At 39.4% G+C, this 22,531-nt stretch overlaps 1 protein-coding gene across 1 annotated transcript in view; it reads left to right on the top strand.

Annotated features, from left to right (window-relative positions):
• LOC128688023 (cytosolic 10-formyltetrahydrofolate dehydrogenase-like) overlaps nucleotides 1-22,531 on the top strand; it is a 61,971-nt gene that overhangs the window by 29,213 nt on the left and 10,227 nt on the right. Inside the window, exon 7 of the mRNA XM_070089059.1 lies at nucleotides 3,507-3,718. Within this exon, the coding sequence (XP_069945160.1) occupies nucleotides 3,507-3,718 (212 nt within the window). The remainder of the gene's footprint in view (nucleotides 1-3,506; nucleotides 3,719-22,531) is intronic.

The following is a 22,531-nucleotide window of genomic DNA, read 5'->3' as shown; positions in this document are numbered from 1 at the left end:
GATTCACTGATGTAATGTCATATTAACACTCCCATTTTAAGAGGAAAGTGATGTTAACCTCAAGTTTAGGGTCTGTCGATCTGTCTATCTCTCTCTGTCTATCTCTGTTTATCTCTGTCTGTCTGTCTGTGTATCTGTCTCTGTCTCTATCCGTCTCTGCCTTTGTGGGTCTCTCTGTCTATCTCTGTCTCACAAGTATACAAATACAAGTATACGTAGTATAAATTACCTAGGATAACCCAAAAAATCCAGACAAAGTGCTATACTCTACTTGAAGATGTGAGTAAAGGTGATGACGCAGTCTTGTGGCTCTCTGAGACAGAGAGCTAGACGGATAGACAGGGAGCTTGACAGACAGAAATGTTTGTGTACCAATGAAAACAGAGGGAGGGTGATGCTCATCAAATGTCACCTCTAATCTTTTCATATCAGCTGCACCCTCCCCCACCCTCGTGTATGCTCATCAAACTTCAGCTCTTATCAGATGTTATCTCATCATGTCACTGTCAGGGGTGGACTTTATTTTTCATGCTTCAAGGGAACTTATTACAGTATTACCTATTATTATTATTACGTATTCTCCTCCACCTCCTCCCTCCTCCTCCCTCCTCCCTCCTCCTCCCTCCTCTCTCCTTTATTATTATTATATACTTCCACATATCCAAAACATTCCTGGGACCAATAAATACTTTGTATATATTCCAAGGCAGGTGTAAATGTCCACCTGTCAGTGTGTTTGTGACAATTTGAGTACAATTTCAGTACTTAATACTAGTGTCAGAAGAAAGATTGGTTATGAAATGACAAGAACTACTATAAATTGTAAATTATCAGAAAGTAAAAATTATATAAAATAATATGAAAAATAGAAAAAAGGTATATCGGCAACACTTCTGCAAGCAGCAGGACTCCATGTTGCCATCACATGAGCATCCAGTGCCAACTTCTCTGCCTCATATCTCTAAGTACTGAGCCTAATTTTTTTTTATTCTAAAACACTTATAAAATGTGCTTTTTTTCTATAATTTTTTTTTTTTTTTTCAAAATATTCGGGGCGCTGCGTGAGTAAACGTATATATACGTTTGGACCGTTTAAGGGTTAAACTTATGATTTCTCCATATTCTTACAATCTCAATGCTAGTATCATTGTTTGGGTAGGTGTTAAGTGTTCCTATGACTGCTGCATCAACTTATGTACAAGTGAATCAGGTTGGTGGAATTTTTGGTCTATAAATTTCCACATCCATTCCATCGATTTGAGTACAAAACGTCCATTTGACTATTTCACCTACCCAATAGTGACCACAAATTTGTAATTTGACAAATTTCACACTAAAATATTGCCAATTTAAAACTAGACATTATTGATACTAAAACATTTCCTCTGTTCATTAGTTATTTCCTCAGGCATTTCCTATATTACACTTGCTTTCCATTTTGAATTATTATTCACATAAAAAATAAAAGATTTACTGTTATGCAGACTACTGCATTATTATAATACAGTGGAACCCCAGTTTTCGTCTTTCATCTGTTCAAGAATGTTGGCTGAAAACTGATTTGTATGAAAACTGAAGTAATATTTCCCATAAGAAATAATGTAAATACAATTAACATATAAGTGAACAGTATTTAGATAAGGCTAAAGAGGTTTTTGTGGCATTTATGGAATTGGAAAAGGCGTATGACAGGGTGGATAGGGGGCAATGTGGCAGATGTTGCAGGTGTATGGTATAGGAGGTAGGTTACTGAAAGCAGTGAAGAGTTTTTATGAGGATAGTGAGGCTCAAGTTAGAGTATGTAGGAAAGAGTATAGTTTTACCAATGCTCTTATATGGGTGTGAAGCATGGGTGATGAATGTTGCAGCAAGGAGAAGGCTGGAGGCAGTGGAGATGTCATGTCTGAGGGCAATGTGTGGTGTGAATATAATGCAGAGAATTCGTAGTTTGGAAGTTAGGAGGAGGTGTGGGATTGCCAAAACTGTTGTCCAGAGGGCTGAGGAAGGGTTGTTGAGGTGGTTTGGACATGTAGAGAGAATGGAGCGAAACAGAATGACTTCAAGAGTGTATCAGTCTGTAGTGGAAGGAAGGTGGGGTAGGGGTTGGCCTAGGAAAGGTTGGAGGGAGGGGGTAAAGGAGGTTTAGTGTGCGAGGGGCTTGGACTTCCAGCAGGCATGCATGAGCGTGTTTGATAGGAGTGAATGGAGACAAATGGTTTTTAATACTTGACGTGCTGTTGGAGTGTGAGCAAAGTAACATTTATGAAGGGATTCAGGGAAACTGGCAGGCCGGACTTGAGTCCTGGAGATGGGAAGTACAGGGCCTGCACTCTGAAGGAGGGGTGTTAATGTTGTAGTTTAAAAACTGTAGTGTAAAGCACCCTTCTGGCAAGACAGTGATGGAGTGAATGATGGTGAAAGTTTTTCTTTTTCGGGCCACCCTGCCTTGGTGGGAATCGGCTAGTGTGCTAATAAAAAATAAATATTTATTTATTTATTAATTTGAACATGATACATAGAAGTACAAGGAAATACAGTGGTTAAGTGTAACATGCCAAAACCCCTTGTAAGCAGAGCATTATGGGCAGGCTTAAAATTAACTTAAGATTAACTTAGCAATGATATATTCAGTGGTAAACATTGTTATAAACAGTTAACAATTAAGCACAAATGAGTATTTCAAAGACAGGTCATATGGTCTTTTTCTGTGTTGCTGTGCATTCAGTAGAATGGAGTATTCTGTTAGGTAATGAGAAGTGGGAATGGGGAGATGGGAGGAAGTTAGGCCTTCCTCACAGTGGCCTGACTCACAGGCAGGCTGCCTGCAAGCCCATTAGATGGAGGGGAAAAATCCTGCTGTCCAGCTCACAGAGCTATAAGTTTTCCCCCCAAAAATGGCACCGTGCTAGTCAAATTTTATGGAGTATTCATCGAAAATATGCCACAATTTTGCAGTAGTGTACATAGAGAAAATGTGTTAAAATGTTGTCTTTCTGATCACACTGAGATATCAGCTTCATATTTTAACCATATTTCATAAAGAAATGTGTGGTAACATTCAGTCTCAAGTGACTTGTAGTTCAGTAATAGAGCATTTGTGTTACAGCTAAAAGAAGTTAGGCTTGATAAGACGTAAGGGCAAGTGTCTACACCAGTTACTCATGTTTGCCTATCAGTAAATAGGTACAGAATCTGGGTGTTAGTTAATTGTTATGGTTTATGTTGTGTATACCTCAAATAAGGTTGGGCTCTGAAATAAGCTGAGGTAGGGTAATGGCTCTGTGTGTAAATTAAACCATGCCTAATTTTTTTCATAACTTGATCAGAACTGGGCTGAGAGATCTCATTGCAATACAGTACTACAGACTTGCCTGTAAGAAGACAACTCTGCAGTTACCCAGTTTTACTCAAATGATGTAAGGTTTGAGCTTTTTGCCAGCTTATGTCGCATTATAAACTGCATAGCAGTTTCTAAGATTAAGTCTATTGTATTTCTGTATCTGCAGTTAAATGTTGCTCGCTTAAGTGTTGATGGTAAGATGATGAGCGCTTCTAAGTATGGTGCAGCAGCAGAAGCTACTGAGACAGTAGAACTGACAGCAGAAGAACAGGAAATAGCTAACAAGTTAAGAGATACATGGAAGGCTATTTTAAATATTGAAATTGCTGATGACACGGATTTCTTCAAAGCTGGAGCTGGCTCAATGGATGTTGTAAGGTATGTTCCTAAATTTTATTCTTAAGACTATTTGAATTTTAGATGTCGGTAAGAAAATTTTGTTTTGAATAACACCATAGTACTGTCACATGCTAGAGATGTGTTGATTGCTTTACAAAGATATTAAAGAACTATCAGATTAAATTTGAAGTTTGTTTTTCTAAGGAACAGCACAAGAATACATGGGCACATCTATCTCTGATACTCCCCACACTGAGGTTTTTGCAAAACCTCAGTGTGCATAAAACAATCTAAAATCTGTAACACACTACCTGAAAACTTCAGTCTGTGTCTGTCTGTCCGTCTGTCTCTGTCCGTCTGTCTCTGTCTCTCTCTCTGTCTGTCTCTGTCTCTCTCTGTGTGTGTCTCTGTCTGTCTCTGTCTCTCTACTTTTCCTTTTGTATATCAGTGACTTTCCAAATGTGTTGCAACAGGTTAGACCTATTCTCTTTGCTGACGACACAACTTTTGTCATCTCCCACACAAATAGAGCATCACAGCAACATTGTTAAAGAAGAGCTCTTAACCCTTAAACTGTCCAAATGTGGATCTCTGTTTGTACCACTAGCACTTCAAATGTAGATCTACATTTTATTTTTCCTGCCTCCAAATTTGGCACGATTGGCCTGAGATGCCTGATCAGCATAGGATGAGTCTTAACACTCGGTGTGTGCAGTATTAAAAAATTCTGGGACCACTTAGTATCTTGTGGGAGCACCAGTTCAATTGAGTGCTAGCTAGAGCAAATAGCATGGCAAACACCAGGGATTCACTGATGTCATGTCGTATTAACATTCCCCTTTTAAGAGGAAAGCGATGTTGACCCGGAGTTTAGTGGTTTTGAGATGGATGTGGCCACAAGTGGTCAAGGAAATATCAAAAACCTCTATAATAACCCATGTGCAACATATGTGCAACATCCTTTCATTTCTGATACCACTGGTAGTGTCATACTGCCAGAATGTCCAATAGCTTATGCCCTAAGTAAAGAGAAGCAATTCTGGAGCATGTGTAATATGTATTCAGCAGGCTGGCCAGCCGGCTGGTTGACTGACTTTAGCTGTCTCTGTTTATTTTATTTATTTATTTTTATTTGGACATGATACATAGTTGTACAAAGAAATATAATGATAGGGTGTACATGCCAAAAGCCCCTTGTATGCAGAGCATTATGGGCAGGGTTAAAAGTAACTTAAGATTAACTAAGCAGTGATATATTTTTTGGTAAAAATTACAGTAAACAAATTACAACATGAAGTACAAATGAGTATTTCAAATAAGAAGCATTATAGTAACAAAATTGTAGCATAACAATGTACGTATAATATAATCCAATCAAATTTAATAAAATCAATGATTTGTATTACAGAAACAGGTCATATGGTCATTAGGTGGAGTATTCTATTAGGTAAAGTAATTAACCTCTTAACTGTCCAAACGAGTTCTATGTTCTCTCGCTCAGCACTCCGAATATTTTGAAAAATAAAAAAAATATTTTTTTTTTTAAATGAAGAGGACATTTTTTTACATAAAGTAATGTAAAAGAAAACATTCTAGAGTCAGTACTTAGAGATATAAGGCCACAAAGTCAGCACTTGTCACTCATCTGAAGGCAACATGAAGCGCTGCCACTTGCAGATGTATTGCCAATATACTTTTTTATCTCATTTTTTTTTAATTTGTATAATTTTTTATGTTCTGGTAATGACAATTTGTAGTAGTTCTTATGATTTCATAGTTAATCTTTGTTCTGATACTAATATTAGGTACTGAAATAGTGCTCAGATAGTCACAAACACAGTGACAGGTGAACATTTTTACCTACTTTAGTCAATATACATAGTATTTATAGGTCCCAGCAATGTTTTGGATACACTGGTGTTTATAATAATAAATAATAATAATTAATAATAATAAGATGCCTTGAAGCTTGATGTAAGAGTATGTCACTTATCTTATCTCTTCACTCCACTGCTGACAATGATGAGCGTCGTCTTATCTTATCTCTCCACTAATGAGAGCGGTAACATTTGATGAGCCTTCGCTTTATTTGTTTTCACTCTAACACATAAACATGTCTGTCTATCTATCTGTCTGTCTCAGAGCTGCTCGTGAATCATCTGGCATTACACACGATCACTATCTACAAGCACAGCACAGCACTTTATCTGGATTTTTTGGATTATCCTAGGTGATTTACACCATGTAGAATTGTATTTACATATGCGTTTCTGTGAGATAGAGACAGAGATAGATACAGACAGACGGAGATATAGACAGATATAGAGACAGAGATAGATACAGACAGACAGACGGAGATGTAGACAGCCAGCCAACCAGCCACCGGCCAGCCAGCCACCGGCTAGCCAGCTACCAGCTAGCCAGCTGGCCAGCCAGCCTTCCGAAATTACAGTTCCAGAATAGCACTTCGTCTGGATTTTTTGGGTTATCCTAGGTAATTTACACTATGTATAATTGTATTTACATACGTGTTCCTGTGAGATAGAGACAGATTCAATCAGCCAGCCAGCCTGTCGAAATTACAGTTTCAGACTTGTTTCTTTTTACTTAGGGCATAGATTATGGGACATTCTGGCAAGATGACACTTTCCTCTTAAAAGAGGAGTGTTAATATGATAGGACATCAGTGAATCCTTGGTGTTTGCTGCATTATTTGCTCTAGCTGGGGCTCAATTGAACTGGTGCTCCCACAAGGTACTAAATGGTCCCAGATTTTTTTAATAGTGCACACTGAGGGTTAAATCCCATTCTGTGCTGACAAATCAAATCAAATCAAATCAAAGTTTATTCTCTATAAGGATTACAATGCGGGGTTTACAGATTTTGGTTATTGTGTGGTTTACACGTAATAAAATACTAATTACAGAGGGGGCCACCAGAACACTTAGCATGGCTAGGCATTTCGGGCAAACTTAGATTAATTCTTAACCCTAAATTATTACAAATTGTGGAGTAAGTTGACTAAGTACTAGTTTGTGAGTTTAGCAATGTGACTGCTTTTGTTTTGGCACAATACATACAGGTTAGCCATCACTAATCCGGCAATCAGTTATCTGGTTCCATCAGTAATCCGGCACTAATTTCAGCTAGCATAATTTAAAATCTCATCATTACACTGACTCGGATCATTATACTGACTCAAATTGCATCATTATACGGAGTCAGAAATTGTGCAGATGTTTGTAAATCCACAGCAGCAAGCCAGTGGAGGAGAAAGCAGTGATGAAAATGAGGAAGATGCAGTAGTCTCTCTGTTGATAGGTTAATTAAGTGTATTCTAACCTAACCACTCCGTAATCCGGCAAACTCACTAATCCAGCACACTACAGGTCCCAATGATGCTGGATTAGTGATAGCTGACCTGTAGTTTCTATATTGGAGTATCACAGGCACACTTATGACTAGTTAGGAATCATTATTTTAAGATTAAGATACGTATTTCTGTGCTTATAGTAAAATGGGTGAGTGAGTGAGTGTAAGTGTGAACCACCAGGTGGTTTTTATGTGGTTAGTTGATGGGGTGTATCAGGGAGATAAGATGTTTTCTAACGGTAGTTTTGAAGGTGATAAATGTGTCTGCATCTTAGGCCAATCGTGCCAAATTTGGAAGCAGGAAAAATAAAACGTTGATCTACATTTAGAGTGCTAGCAGTAAGAACGTAGATCTATGTTTGGACAGTTCTTTTTCTTTCAACACACCGGCCGTATCCCACCGAAGCGGGGTGGCCCAAAAGGAAAAACGAAAGTTTCTCCTTTTACATTTAGTAATATATGCAGGAGAAGGGGTTACTAGCCATTTGCTCCTGGCATTTTAGTCTCCTCTTACAACACGCATGGCTTACGGAGGAAGAATTCTGTTCCACTTCCTCATGGAGGTAAGAGGAAATAAACAAGAACAAGAACTAGTAAGAAAATAGAAGAAAACCCAGGGGTGTGTGTATATGTACAGGAAGGCCCCGCTTTACGGCGTTTCACTTTACGGCGTTCCGCTAATACGGACATTTCAAATTATGACCAAAACTCACTATACGGCTCCCCCCACCTGACTTTCTAATACGGTCACCGTGCCCCACCCTGTTTGTTTACATTCTCCATGAGCTCAGTAAGCACTAAGTCTCTCCATTTTGTCTGGAAACTCCAAAATTTCAAATGTTTTTAAAAGTTATTTCATATTTTATATATACTCTGATAATTATACTTATGTATACCTGTACCTAAATAAACTTACATACATCGAGTCATTTAAATGTCGTATATTACGTTAATATACACATTTTCATTAATCCATCCATGATATTTTTTTCAAAATTATATAATAAACACGATGCATAACATATAAATAAGATAAATACACCCCACAGTAGAATAAATAAACATAAATGTGAGATGTGAGCAGACGACTTCCACAAGTGACGCCATAATAACAATAGTCACCGAGTCTCATTAAATGTCGTATATTACGTTAATATACACATTTTCATTAATCCATCCATGATATTTTTTTCAAAATTATATAATAAACACGATGCATAACATATAAATAAGATAAATACACCCCACAGTAGAATAAATAAACATAAATGTGAGATGTGAGCAGACGACTTCCACAAGTGACGCCATAATAACAATACTCACCGAGTCTCATTAAATGTCGTATATTACGGTAATATACACATTTTCATTAATCCATCCATGATATTTTTTTCAAAATTATATAATAAACACGATGCATAACATATAAATAAGATAAATACACCCCACAGTAGAATAAATAAACATAAATGTGAGATGTGAGCAGACGACTTCCACAAGTGACGCCATAATAACAATAGTCACCGAGTCTCATTAAATGTCGTATATTACGGTAATATACACATTTTCATTAATCCATCCATGATATTTTTTTCAAAATTATATAATAAACACGATACATAACATAAAAAGATGATAAATACACCCCACAATAGAATAAATAAACATAAATATAAGATGTGGGAGCCTGGTTTGTTTACATAACTCTGCGCCTGTTACCTCTCATGTACTCATTCTTTCTCTCTCTCATTTATTCGTTTTATCTCATTTACTTACTCCTGACCCTACATTAAGACTACAAATATTTTAAGGTAAGTAATGAGTGAACTGTATATACATTTTATCGCTCTGGGATGCTTAAATATCATAGAATAGTATGTGTGGGTGGGGTGGCCTGGTGAGGTAGCCTGGCTATTACAATACATACCACACTTGATTTCTTACAATAAATACTACTTGTCTCACCCTAGATTAAGACTATAAATATTTTAAGGTAAGTAATGAGTGCACTATGTGTGTATTGTACTTTTTTATTGTTTTTTGATGCCTGGTTCTATTGCTAACATAATATATGTTAGTGTAAACTTGTTATCTAGTGTTTGTATGCATTTGTAAGTGGAAAAAAAGGGTGTTCCACTTTACGGCGGTTTCCGCTTTACGGCGGTAGCCTGGAACCTAACCCGCCGTATAAGTGGGGCCTTCCTGTATATGCTTGTACATGTATGTGTAGTGTGACCTAAGTGTAAGTAGAAGTAGCAAGACGCACCTGAAACCTTGCATGTTTATGAGACAGAAAAATGGACACCAGCAATCCTACCGTCATGTAAAACAATTACAGGGTTTCATTTTACACTCACTTGGCAGGACGGTAGTACCTCCCTGGGCGGTTGCTGTCTACTAACCTACTACCTAGAGTTTGGACAGTTAAGGGGTTAAAAACAAAAGTTTGATAGGGTCACAGGTTATACATTTATGAGATAGTTATTCAGTATTTTAGTTGTGGGTGAGTAAGTGGTTTTTTAAGAAGTCTTAAATTGATAAACCGGCAGTGTTTCTTTTATATTCACAGGTAATGAATTCCAGATTTTTGGGCCTTTTATGTGCATTGAGTTTTTACATAGTGTGAGAGGGACACGGGGAACATCAAAGAGTGAACCATACCCCCGGCTGGGATTGAACCCGCGGTCAGTCTCAAAACTCCAGCCCGTCGCGTTAGCCACTAGACCAGCTAGCCACAATAAGATTCATCCAACTAGGTATATTTCTACACCATAGGAAGGTTAGCACAGGCACCACTGTGACCACAAATGCAAGTTTTACAGACGAATCTCCAGCTAGCGTGGCCGTGATGAACTCTAGCTCAAGTCCCTTCACTGCCATCAACATGACTCAAGAAATCGTAATGACACGATTGCAAACAAACCATACCCCCGGCCGGGCTTGAACCCGCGGTCATAGTCTCAAAACTCCAACCTCGGGTTCAATCCCGGCCGGGGGTATGGTTTGTTTACAATTGTGTCATTACGATTTCTTGAGTCATGAAAGAGTGATCTGTGTCTTGTGTTATGGTTATATGTTCTTTTGAGGTTGGTAAGCAGAAGTATGAGGGGAGGGTTTTTGTCTGAGTTGAGTGTTCTATGTACAGTTCTCCCTCAACATTTGCATTATCAACTTTTGTGGGCTTCACACATTCGCGAATTCCCAGCCTCCAGATTCCCAGCCGCCAAATCATATTTAAGTTTCCAGCCACCTGTGAGTCCCTACTACCCTCCCTCCGACCCCTGCAACTGGCAGCCAGCCCTCCCAGCAGTGTGGTGAGTGTTTTGTTTGTTCATTATTTGCTATTAAACTACAGTATATATAATGTAAACCCATTCATGACTGCATATTGGAATGGCTATTCGGACAGGTATTGGACGGTGACATCATGTGTTTACTCTTGAGAACAGCAAAGAATCAAACATTTCTGCTACTGCTAATAATAACAATAGTAATATCATGCACTGGCCAGGGAGGTATACCATCTTTTAGGAGTGAAGAAGAACAGGATGTGTGTATGGGAGGTGCGTGAGGCATTACATAGAATGAAAGGGGGTAAAGCAGCTGGAACTGATGGGATCATGACAGGAATGTTAAAAGCAGGGGGGGATATAGTGTTGGAGTGGTTGGAATTTTTGTTTAATGTATGAAAGAGGGGAAGGTACCCAGGGATTGGCAGAGAGCATGTATAGTCCCTTTATATAAAGGGAAGGGGGGACAAAAGAGATTGTAAAATTTATAGAGGAATAAGTTTACTGAGTATGCCATGAAAAGTGTATGGTAGGGTTATAATTGAAAGAATTAGAGGCAAGACAGAATGTAGGATTGCGGATGAGCAAGGAGGTTTCAGAGTGGGTAGGGGATGTGTAGATCAAGCGTTTACATTGAAGCATATATGTGAACAGTATTTAGATAAAGGTAGGGAAGTTTTTATTGCATTAATGGATTTAGAAAAGGCATATGATAGAGTGGATAGAGGAGCAATGTGGCAGATGTTGCAAGTATATGGAATAGGTGGTAAGTTATTAAATGTGGTAAAGAGTTTTTATGAGGATAGTGAGGCTCTGGTTAGGGCATGTAGAAGAGACGGAGACTACTTCCCGGTAAAAGTAGGTCTTAGACAAGGATGTGTAATGTCACCATGGTTGTTTAATATATTTATAGATGGGGTTGTAAAAGAAGTAAATGTTAGGGTTTTCGGGAGAGGGGTGGGATTAAATTATGGGAAATGTGTGTGTAAAGGTAGGAAGTTGAAAGTGAATATAGAAAAGAGTAAGGGGATGGGGGTATCAAATGATTTAGATAAAGAAAAAATTGGATATCAAATTGAGGAGGAGGAGTATGAAAGAAGTGAATGTTTTTAGATACTTGGGAGTTGGTGTCGGTGGATGGATTTATGAAGGATGAGGTTAATCATAGAATTGATGAGGAAAAAAAGGTGAGTGGTGCGATGAGGTGTATGTGGAGACAAAAAACGTTATCTATGGAGGCAAAGAAGGGAATGTATGAAAATATAATAGTACCAACACTCTTATACGGGTGCGAAGCTTGGGTTGTGAATGCAGCAGTGAGGAGGCAGTTGGAGGTAGTGGAGATGTCCTGTCTAAGGGCAATGTGTGGTGTAAATATTATGCAGAAAATTTGGAGTGTGGAAATTAGAAGAAGGTGTGGAGTTAATAAAAGTATTAGAGGGCTGAAGAGGGATTGTTGAGGTGGTTTGGTCATTTAGAGAGAATGGATCAAAGTAGAATGACATGGAGAGCATTTAAATCTATAGGAGAAGGAAGGCGGGGTAGGGGTCGTCCTCGAAAAGGTTGGAAGGAAGGGTTAAGGGAGGTTTTGTGGGCGAGGGGCTTAGACTTCCAGCAGGCATGCATGAGCATGTTCGATAGGAGTGAATGGAGACGAATGGTATTTGGGACCTGACGATCTGTTGGAGTGTGAGCAGGGTAATATTTAGTGAAGGGATTCAGGGAAACCGGTTATTTTATATAACCGGACTTGAGTCCTGGAAATGGGAAGTACAATGCCTGCACTCTAAAGGAGGGGTTTGGGATATTGGTAGTTTGGAGGGATATACAGTGGACCCCCGTGTAACGATCACCTCCGAATGCGACCAATTATGTAAGTGTATTTATGTAAGTGCGTTTGTACGTGTATGTTTGGGGTTCTGAAATGGACTAATCTACTTCACAATATTCCTTATGGGAACAAATTCGGTCAGTACTGGCACCTGAACATGCTTCTGGAGTGAAAAAATATCGTTAACCGGGGGTCCACTGTATTGTGTATTTTTATACGTATATACTTCTAAACTGTTGTATTCTGGGCGCCTCTGCAAAAACAGTGATTGTGTGAGTGAGGTGAAAGTGTTGAGTGATGATGAAAGTATTTTCTTTTTGGGGATTTTCTTTCTTTTTGGGTCACCCTGCCTTGGTGGGAGACAGCCGACTTGTTGAAAAAAAAAAAAATAATAATAAATACGATAGAATTGAAGAAGGAAATTGTACAAAAATACGAGGGAGTGATTGACACATCGTCAGTGTGGCTTTGTTTATGCTGGAGTGAGCATTAGTCTCCGTGCTCTTCCAAACATTTCACAATAATTCATTGTGTTTGGTGCTTGTAGAGGCAGTGGTAGAGGCAGTGGTAGAGGCAGTGGTAGAGGCAGTGGTAGAGGCAGTGGTAGAGGCAGTGGTAGAGGCAGTGGTAGAGGCAGTGGTAGAGGCAGTGGTAGAGGCAGTGGTAGAGGCAGTGGTAGAGGCAGTGGTAGAGGCAGTGGTAGAGGCAGTGGTAGAGGCAGTGGTAGAGGCAGTGGTAGAGGCAGTGGTAGAGGCAGTGGTTGAGGCAGCGGTTGAGGCAGTGGTATTTAATAACATGTTATAAATAATAATAATACAGCGAACCCCCAAGTTTCTTGATTAGTCCGTTCCAGAGAGCCCGCCAAAGGTCGAAATTCACGAAACTCGAAACCATTTTCCCCATAAGAAATAATGGAAATAAAATTAATCTGTTCCAAACACCCAAAAATATTAAAATAAAATATTTTTTTTCAAATTAAATAAAAATTTACATAATGAACACAATCAGAAATCAAGTACATGCATTTAAAATAAATAATAACATTACACTTGCCTTTACTGAAGACTTCTGGGTGGATGGAAGATGGGAGGAGGTGATAGGAGGAAGGTGTACACTATTGTTTGGAAGGAGAATCTCCTTCCATTAGGACTTCAGGTAGCAAGTCCTTATCAGGAGTTACTTCCCTTCTTCTTTTAATGCCACTGGGAACAACTTGAGTCACTGGACCCCTGGTGCACAAAATATCTACCCAGAGAGGTCTTTTTTCTGGTGTTTCTTTAAGATTTCCCTGAAGTGGGACACAACACTGTCATTGTACATGTTGCAGATATGGCTTGTTTCAGCTTGGTCAGGGTGATACTTTTCAACAAAACTTTGCAACTCATTCCACATTCCACACATGTCCTTAATCACTGAAGAAGGCACCTCATCCATTCCCTCTTCCTCCTCCTCTGAAGCAAGTTCTTCGGCTGTGGTCTGATGCTGTTCCAGTTGAAGCTCTTGCAGTTCGTCAGTGGTTAGCTCTTCCCTGTGGTCCTCCAACTCTTCCACATCCCCGTCACTCACTTTATTTACCAAAGGGCTTGCACTAGCTTTCCTTGGGTCCATGATGACTTATTTAGCAGTTGCAAGCACAAAAAACAATGGATTATTATGAAATGTATGAACCCGCGGGGTGATGGTCACGTGTTGGTAAACAGTGGCACAATAAGCATGAATGGCATGGGAGACTGGCTTTGTGTGCCCGGTGATGGGCAGACGAGTACCGGACAGTCGCCGAAACACGAGTTTTTTTCACGAAACTCGAGGCCAAATTTTTCCAAAAAAACTTGCCGAAGGTCGAATTTCGCGAAAATTGAGGCTACCGAAACTCGGGGGTCCACTGTACATATTATTATTATTATTATTATTATTATTATTATTATTATTATTATTATTATTATTATTATTATTAGAGTAAGAGGTAGATGGGAAAAGAGGAAGGTGGCAACAACAAGTAAGAGGGAGGTGAAAGTGTATAAACTAAGGGAGGAGGAAGTTCGGGCGAGATATAAGCGACTATTGGCAGAAAGGTGGGATAGTGCAAAGATGAGTAATGGGGGGGTTGAAGAGGGTTGGAATAGTTTTAAAAATGCAGTATTAGAATGTGGGGCAGAAGTTTGTGGTTATAGGAGGGTGGGTGCAGGAGGAAAGAGGAGTGATTGGTGGAATGATGAAGTAAAGGGTGTGATAAAAGAGAAAAAGGTAGCTTATGAGAGGTTTTTACAAAGCAGAAGTGTTATAAGAAGAGCAGAATATATGGAGAGTAAAAGAAAGGTAAAGAGAGTGGTGAGAGAGTGCAAAAGGAGAGCAGATGATAGAGTGGGAGAGGCACTGTCAAGAAATTTTAATGAAAATAAGAAAAAATTTTGGAGTGAGTTAAACAAGTTAAGAAAGCCAAGGGAAAATATGGATTTGTCAGTTAAAAACAGAGTAGGGGAGTTAGTAGATGGGGAGATGGAGGTATTAGGTAGATGGCGAGAATATTTTGAGGAACTTTTAAATGTTAAGGAAGAAACAGAGGCAGTAATTTCATGCACTGGTCAGGGAGGTATACCATCTTTTAGGAGTGAAGAAGAGCAGAATGTAAGTGTGGGGGAGGTACGTGAGGCATTACGTAAAATGAAAGGGGGTAAAGCAGCTGGTACTGATGGGATCATGACAGAAATGTTAAAAGCAGGGGGGGATATAGTGTTGGAGTGGTTGGTACTTTTGTTCAATAAATGTATGAAAGAGGGGAAGGTACCTAGGGATTGGCGGAGAGCATGTATAGTCCCTTTATATAAAGGGAAAGGGGACAAAAGAGACTGTAAAAATTATAGAGGAATAAGCTTACTGAGTATACCAGGAAAAGTGTACGGTAGGGTTATAATTGAAAGAATTAGAGGTAAGACAGAATGTAGGATTGCGGATGAGCAAGGAGGTTTCAGAGTGGGTAGGGGATGTGTAGATCAAGTGTTTACATTGAAGCATATATGTGAACAGTATTTAGATAAAGGTAGGGAAGTTTTTATTGCATTTATGGATTTAGAAAAGGCATATGATAGAGTGGATAGAGGAGCAATGTGGCAGATGTTGCAAGTATATGGAATAGGTGGTAAGTTATTAAATGCTGTAAAGAGTTTTTATGAAGATAGTGAGGCTCAGGTTAGGGTGTGTAGAAAAGAGGGAGACTATTTCCCGGTAAAAGTAGGTCTTAGACAGGGATGTGTAATGTCACCATGGTTGTTTAATATATTTATAGATGGGGTTGTTAAGGAAGTAAATGCTAGGGTGTTTGGGAGAGGGGTGGGATTAAATTATGGGGAATCAAATTCAAAATGGGAATTGACACAGTTACTTTTTGCTGATGATACTGTGCTTATGGGAGATTCTAAAGAAAAATTGCAAAGGTTAGTGGATGAGTTTGGGAATGTGTGTAAAGGTAGAAAGTTGAAAGTGAACATAGAAAAGAGTAAGGTGATGAGGGTGTCAAATGATTTAGATAAAGAAAAATTGGATATCAAATTGGGGAGGAGGAGTATGGAAGAAGTGAATGTTTTCAGATACTTGGGAGTTGACGTGTCGGCGGATGGATTTATGAAGGATGAGGTTAATCATAGAATTGATGAGGGAAAAAAGGTGAGTGGTGCGTTGAGGTATATGTGGAGTCAAAAAACGTTATCTATGGAGGCAAAGAAGGGAATGTATGAAAGTATAGTAGTACCAACACTCTTATATGGGTGTGAAGCTTGGGTGGTAAATGCAGCAGCGAGGAGACGGTTGGAGGCAGTGGAGATGTCCTGTTTAAGGGCAATGTGTGGTGTAAATATTATGCAGAAAATTCGGAGTGTGGAAATTAGGAGAAGGTGTGGAGTTAATAAAAGTATTAGCAAGAGGGCAGAAGAGGGGTTGTTGAGGTGGTTTGGTCATTTAGAGAGAATGGATCAAAGTAGAATGACATGGAAAGCATATAAATCTATAGGGGAAGGAAGGCGGGGTAGGGGTCGTCCTCGAAAGGGTTGGAGAGAGGGGGTAAAGGAGGTTTTGTGGGTAAGGGGCTTGGACTTCCAGCAAGCGTGCGTGAGCGTGTTAGATAGGAGTGAATGGAGACGAATGGTACTTGGGACCTGACGATCTGTTGGAGTGTGAGCAGGGTAATATTTAGTGAAGGGATTCAGGGAAACCGGTTATTTTCATATAGTCGGACTTGAGTCCTGGAAATGGGAAGTACAATGCCTGCACTTTAAAGGAGGGGTTTTGGGATATTGGCAGTTTGGAGGGATATGTTGTGTATCTTTATATGTGTATGCTTCTAGACTGTTGTATTCTGAGCACCTCTGCAAAAACAGTGATAATGTGCGAGTGTGGTGAAAGTGTTGAATGATGATGAAAGTATTTTCTTTTTGGGGATTTTCTTTCTTTTTTGGGTCACCCTGCCTCGGTGGGAGACGGCCGACTTTTTTAAAAAAAAAAAAAAAAAAATTATTATTATTAATAACATGTATGTTATTAACCCTTTGACTGTTTCAGGCCCCTCTCTGAAACTGTCATTCTATGTCGCCAAATATTAAAAAAAAAAAAAATTATTTTTTCTTATGAAAATGTTAAGATTATTTTTCTGAGTGTTTTAGTCCAAAAAAAAATTTTTGCCATCGGTACTTACCGAGATATAGAGCCATGAAGTTTGCAGAAAATGAGCCGCGTATGGCAACAGCGGCGACTGCCGCTCACCCGGTAAACTTTAGTTTACTTGTAATTGAAGGTTTTTTGTTTTTTTCACTATTTTATTTTTTCACATAACTTATGTGGCCTATGAGACCAAAGTAAGGTGCAATGTATATATATACACTCGTTGTATACAACACAATAAGCACACAAACATAATTATCAATATATTGTTTACAAAACTTGTTTACAAAAACAAACAAACAATCCTCCTCCTCCTCCTCCTCCTCCTCCTCCTCCTCCTCCTTCTTCTCATCCTCCTTCTCCTCCTCCTTCTTCTCATCCTCCTTCTCCTCCTCCTTCTTCTCATCCTCCTTCTCCTCCTCCTTCTTCTCATCCTCCTTCTCCTCCTCCTTCTTCTCATCCTCCTCCTCCTTCTCCTCCTCCTCCTTCTCCTCCTTCTCCTCCTCCTCCTCCTCCTCCTCCTCCTCCTCCTCCTCCTCCTTCTCCTCCTCCTCCTTCTTCTCCTCCTCCTCCTCCTCCTTCTCCTCCTCCTCCTTCTCCTCCTCCTCCTCCTCCTCCTACTCCTCCTCCTCCTCCTCCTCCTCCTCCTCCTCCTCCTCCTCCTCCTTCTCCTCCTCCTTCTCCTCCTTCTCCTTCTCCTCCTCCTCCTCCTCCTCCTCCTCCTCCTCCTTCTCCTCCTCCTTGTCTTGTGTGTGAGTGTGTGGCTTATAATTGTTTTGAGTCAGAAGTGGGCAGCTGTCAAAGTGACATATTGTCTCATTAGTCACTACCCCTACCGCCTGTCAAAACAATGGGGTCGGATGCTGCTTCCCCTCCTCCATTCTATCTAATTATCTTTCTCCCTCATTCTATATCTTTCAATCTGTCTCTCTTTCTATCTGTCTGCCTATCTCTGTCTCACAGGTACACATAAATACAAGTATACATAGTGTAAATTACCTAGGATAACCCAAGAAATCCAGACAAAGTGCTATACTCTGCTTGAAGATGTGAGTAAAAGTGATGACACAGTCTTGTGGCTCTCTCTGAGACAGAGAGCTAGATGGACAGACAGGGAGCTTGACAGACAGACAAATAGACAGACAGAAATGTTTGTGTACCAGCAAAAACAAAGGGAGGGCGATGGTCATGTAATATTACCCTCCTTTACGCTCATCAAAGTCAGCTCTTATCAGATGTTATCTCCCCTTATCTTGTCACTGTCATGGGGTGGACTTTTTTTTTTCTTGCTTCAAGGGAACAATATTATTACATCTTCTTCTTCCTCCTCCTCCTCCTCCTCTTCTCCTCCTCCTCCTCCTCCTCCTCCTCCTCCTCCTCCTCCTCCTCCTCCTCTTCCTTCCCTCCTCCTCCTCCTCCTCTTCCTCCCCTCCTCCCCCTCCTCCTCCTCCATTGCTTTTGGTCTCAAACTCCTCCAAATCATGAAATTGATCTTCACTGACACTTCCATCTGTGTTAGAGCATCACTTGGGAAGAGAAGAGTCCCAGATTTGCTGGGGAATCACATATTTCTTACCGCTAGACATGCTGAAAAAGGACAACTGAAATGGCATTCCCACAATGCACCACTGGCTCCCCGATTTTTTTTATATGGTGCACACTGACCATGGAGACCCATTCTCTCACATGTGGGCCTACCAGCTTTCTCCTGCTTGATTTGAAGCTGCTAGAATTTGAGTATAAATACGTCAGAAACATTGGCTCGTAAGACGTATTTATACGTCGGAAACAGTCAAAGGGTTAAATACCACTGCCTCACCCACTGCCTCAACTGCTTCCTCAAGCACTGCCTCTAACACTCCAGTCGCACTCAATCTACAAGCACCAAACACAATGAATTATTGTGAAATGTTTGGAAGAGCACGGAGACTAATGCTCACTCCAGCATAAACAAAGCCACACTGACGATGTGTCAACCACTCCCTCGTATTTTTGTACAATTTCCTTCTTCAATTCTATTGTATTTATTATTATTATTATTATTATTATTATTATTATTATTATTATTATTATTATTATTATTATTATGTATTATTATTATGTATTATTATTATTACTATTGTTATTATTAGCAGTAGCAGAAATGTTTCATTCTTTGCTGTTCTCAAGAGTAAACACATGATGTCACTGTCCAATACCTGTCCGATTAGCCATTCCAATACGCAGTCATGAATGGGTTTACATTATTTATACTGTAGTTTAATAGCAAATAATGAACAAACAAAACACTCACCACACTGGTGGGAGGGCTGGCTGCCAGTTGAGGGGGTCGGAGGGAGGGTAGTAGGGGCTCGCAGTGGTTGAGGAAGTGGAGGCATTGGTGGAGGCAGTGGTATTTAATAACATACATGTTATTAAACCATAACATGTATGTATTTAGTACAATTTATGATGTTTTCATGTATTTTATGATTGTTCATGGTTCAGCAAGTTAAGGAAGCAGTATTGTATTATATTTCCCTACAATATATTGGGGCACCATACATTCGTGATTTTTCAACATTCACAAGGCTCTTGATCCCCTAACCCTCGTGTATGTTGAGCAAGGCCTGTATGTAGTAGGCACAATAATAAGTATGGATGTTTTGTATGGTGAGTAAGTTTAGAGTTTTGAATATTGGTGGAGTATGCTGCCTGGAGTGGGAATTTATCATTCTGACTGCAGCCTTTTGTTGGGTAATTAATGGTTTGAGATGATTTATTGTTGTTGAGCTGCATGCACAAATTCCATAGGTGAGATAGGAGTAAAAGAGTGAGTGATATAGGGCCAGGAGGGCTGATTGTGGAACATAGTACCGTATCTTCGATAGTATGCCTACAGTCTTGGAGATTTTCTTGGAAATTTGTTGTACATGTGTTTGAAATTTGTCTATTATCAAGGTGGATTCCTAGGAATTTTCCCTCTGTGATCTTTGTGATAGGTGATCCATTTATCATTATGTTAAGAGGAACATCTGTAGTTCTGTTCCCAAACTGAATGAAGTAGGTTTTGCCAATATTGAGAGTAAGTTTGTTAACCCTTTGACTGTCGCAACCCCAAATCCTGAGGTGTCTCCTGGTGTCGCAAAAATTAAAAAAAAAAAATGAAATGATAGAGAAACTTTTCCCGATGGTAATGACACCAAAAGTACGAAATTTGATGGAAAACTTATGGAATTATGCTCTTGCGAAGTTAGCGACCTCAGCGATAATAACGAATCAGCGATTTCCCCCACTTTGAGACTTATTTTCAGCTAATTCCACTGTTCCAGTCGACCAAACTCATAACTATTTCATTAGAACTCCATTTGTTCTATTGATTGAGTACAAGAAACCGCCCAGTTACTGATTTCAACTACCCAATAAAGTGGTCAGAAATTGGCAATTTGGCCAATTTCATGCAAATTAAAAAATATGCCAACTTCAAAATAGGGTCCAGTATGAACAATGCAGACATTCCTGGCTCTAAAATAACATTTTGTTCTTCAGTCACGTCTCCAGGAGTGATTTACTGTTATGCAGACTACTGCAATATTATAATAATTGTATAAATAATGTCAACCCATTCATGACTGCATATTAGAATGGCTAGTTGGACATTTATTGGACAAGGACATCATTTGTTTACTTTTGAACATCGGCAAAAATCAAACATTTCCCCTACTTTGAGCTCCATTTCAAGGTTCTTTTCACAGTAAACCTAATCAAAATCGCCTCTATTTCTATAATATGTTTTCCATTCTATCAAATGAGACCAAGAAAACGAGAATACAACCATAAATGCTATACGAAAATGGACCACAAAGTCGGCATTTTAATTAAAAAAATGCGGTCGGTTTTTTTTTCTCGTTGTGCACTGCGTGCTGCAGGATTTTTTTATATGGTGCGCACTGACTACAGATCCATTCTCTCACATGTGGGCCTACCAGCTTTCTCCTGCTTGATTTGAAGCTGCTAGAATTTATGAGTACTATATATACATCAAACACGGTGGCTCGTAAGACGTATATATACAACCTGAACATTAAAATGGTATAAAATACCGACAGGTTGTTAGGTAAGACACATATGCAACAGTTAGGTATCTTTATTTCGAAACATTTCGCCTACACAGTAGGCTTCTTCAGTCGAGTACAGAACTACGGAACAATGCTCTTCTCCAGACTGAGGGACTGACCACCTCAAAACTTTAAGGGTGATGGACTGATTACATCGTCTTCAAGTCTCTTCTGCTTCTATCAACTTTTCTGTACTCGACTGAAGAAGCCTACTGTGTAGGTGAAACGTTTCGAAATAAAGATACCTAACTGTTGCATATGTGTCTTACCTAACAACATATATACAACCTAAACAGCCAAAGGGTTAATCATCATCCAGGTTGGTATTTTCTGTAATTCAGTATTTACAGTATTGGCTAGTATGACTGGGCTTGGGTGAGAGAAGACGTATGTTGTGTCATCTGCAAATAGTGTGGATTTGAGTAGTTGCAATGCAATTACAGTTAGTGTCCCTGTGGGACACCAACTGTAATTGGTTGTGTGGAAGAGTTTGCTCCATTTGTGTACACATATTGGCTTCTGTTGCTAAGGTATGACTTTAGGTAGTTGAGGGAGTGCCCTCTTATACCGTAGTGTGATAATTTTATGTGCAACAAATCTTGGTCAACTGTATCAAAAGCTTTACAGAAATCAATGAAGATCCCAAGCGGGACTTCTTTTTTCTCGAGTGCAGTGTATATTTGTTCTAGCATGTGTATAATAGCATCATTTGTATTTTTATTAGGCCTGAACCCAAACTGACAGGGGAGATGAGGTAGGAATAGTTTCACTTATGAATTAATTTTTCAAAATTTTAGAGAGAATGGGTAAGTTGGATATTGGCCTATAGTTATTCAAGTTCGCTTGATCTCCTCCTTTATGTATAGGGGTGACCCTCACTATTTTGAGAACTGTAGGGAAGGTAGAGGATTCAATGGATTTGTTGAAGAGTGTTGCAATGAGTGGTGACATTACTTGTGAAGCTTTTTTGTATATAAAGGATGATAAGGTATTTAAATCTCCTGCCTTGTTCTTTAGTGTTGTTCCTTGGTACTTGAATATTATTTGTCTGATAACTGACAAACAAAATTCACCACATTTGAGTTTGTTATTGGTCTTCGACTTATACATATTATAAGCATTCAGCATGGAAATGTCAAGAAGATGGAAAAAGTTTTATGTACCACTTATAACTCTTGCAAACACAGTCTGCATGTCACAGTTGTCCACTAAGCACATATTGAGATTGTAGTAAATCACAGCTGCAGGTTTTACAATGGGTCCATTGGTCTCTATTTTGCTTGCCAGTGTCTACCATTTCGTGTCGGTGAACTGATGTCAACAATGTGACATCATGTTTGTCATGCCACCGAAATGCCATTATGTCATTGGCAGCAAACACCTGAACATCACCTCTACGAGTGCCTGAGTCGAACCTGGGCATATGCTTACAATTTCCACGCATTGTGCCACACACATCTGTCGTGTTCACTTGCAAGAAATCACTGAGTAAGGGGCTTGTGTACCAGTTATCAGTATATAAAATATGCCCCTTACCAACATCATACTAACCACATCTCCAGAGATACCTAGTAACTTCATGGTATCTTGCAATGTATTACTGCCAGTGTAT

Source organism: Cherax quadricarinatus, chromosome 27 (assembly GCF_038502225.1).
Source record: "Cherax quadricarinatus isolate ZL_2023a chromosome 27, ASM3850222v1, whole genome shotgun sequence".
Taxonomy (NCBI): Eukaryota; Metazoa; Arthropoda; class Malacostraca; order Decapoda; family Parastacidae; genus Cherax; species Cherax quadricarinatus.
This window is presented reverse-complemented; position numbering and strand designations above follow the sequence as displayed.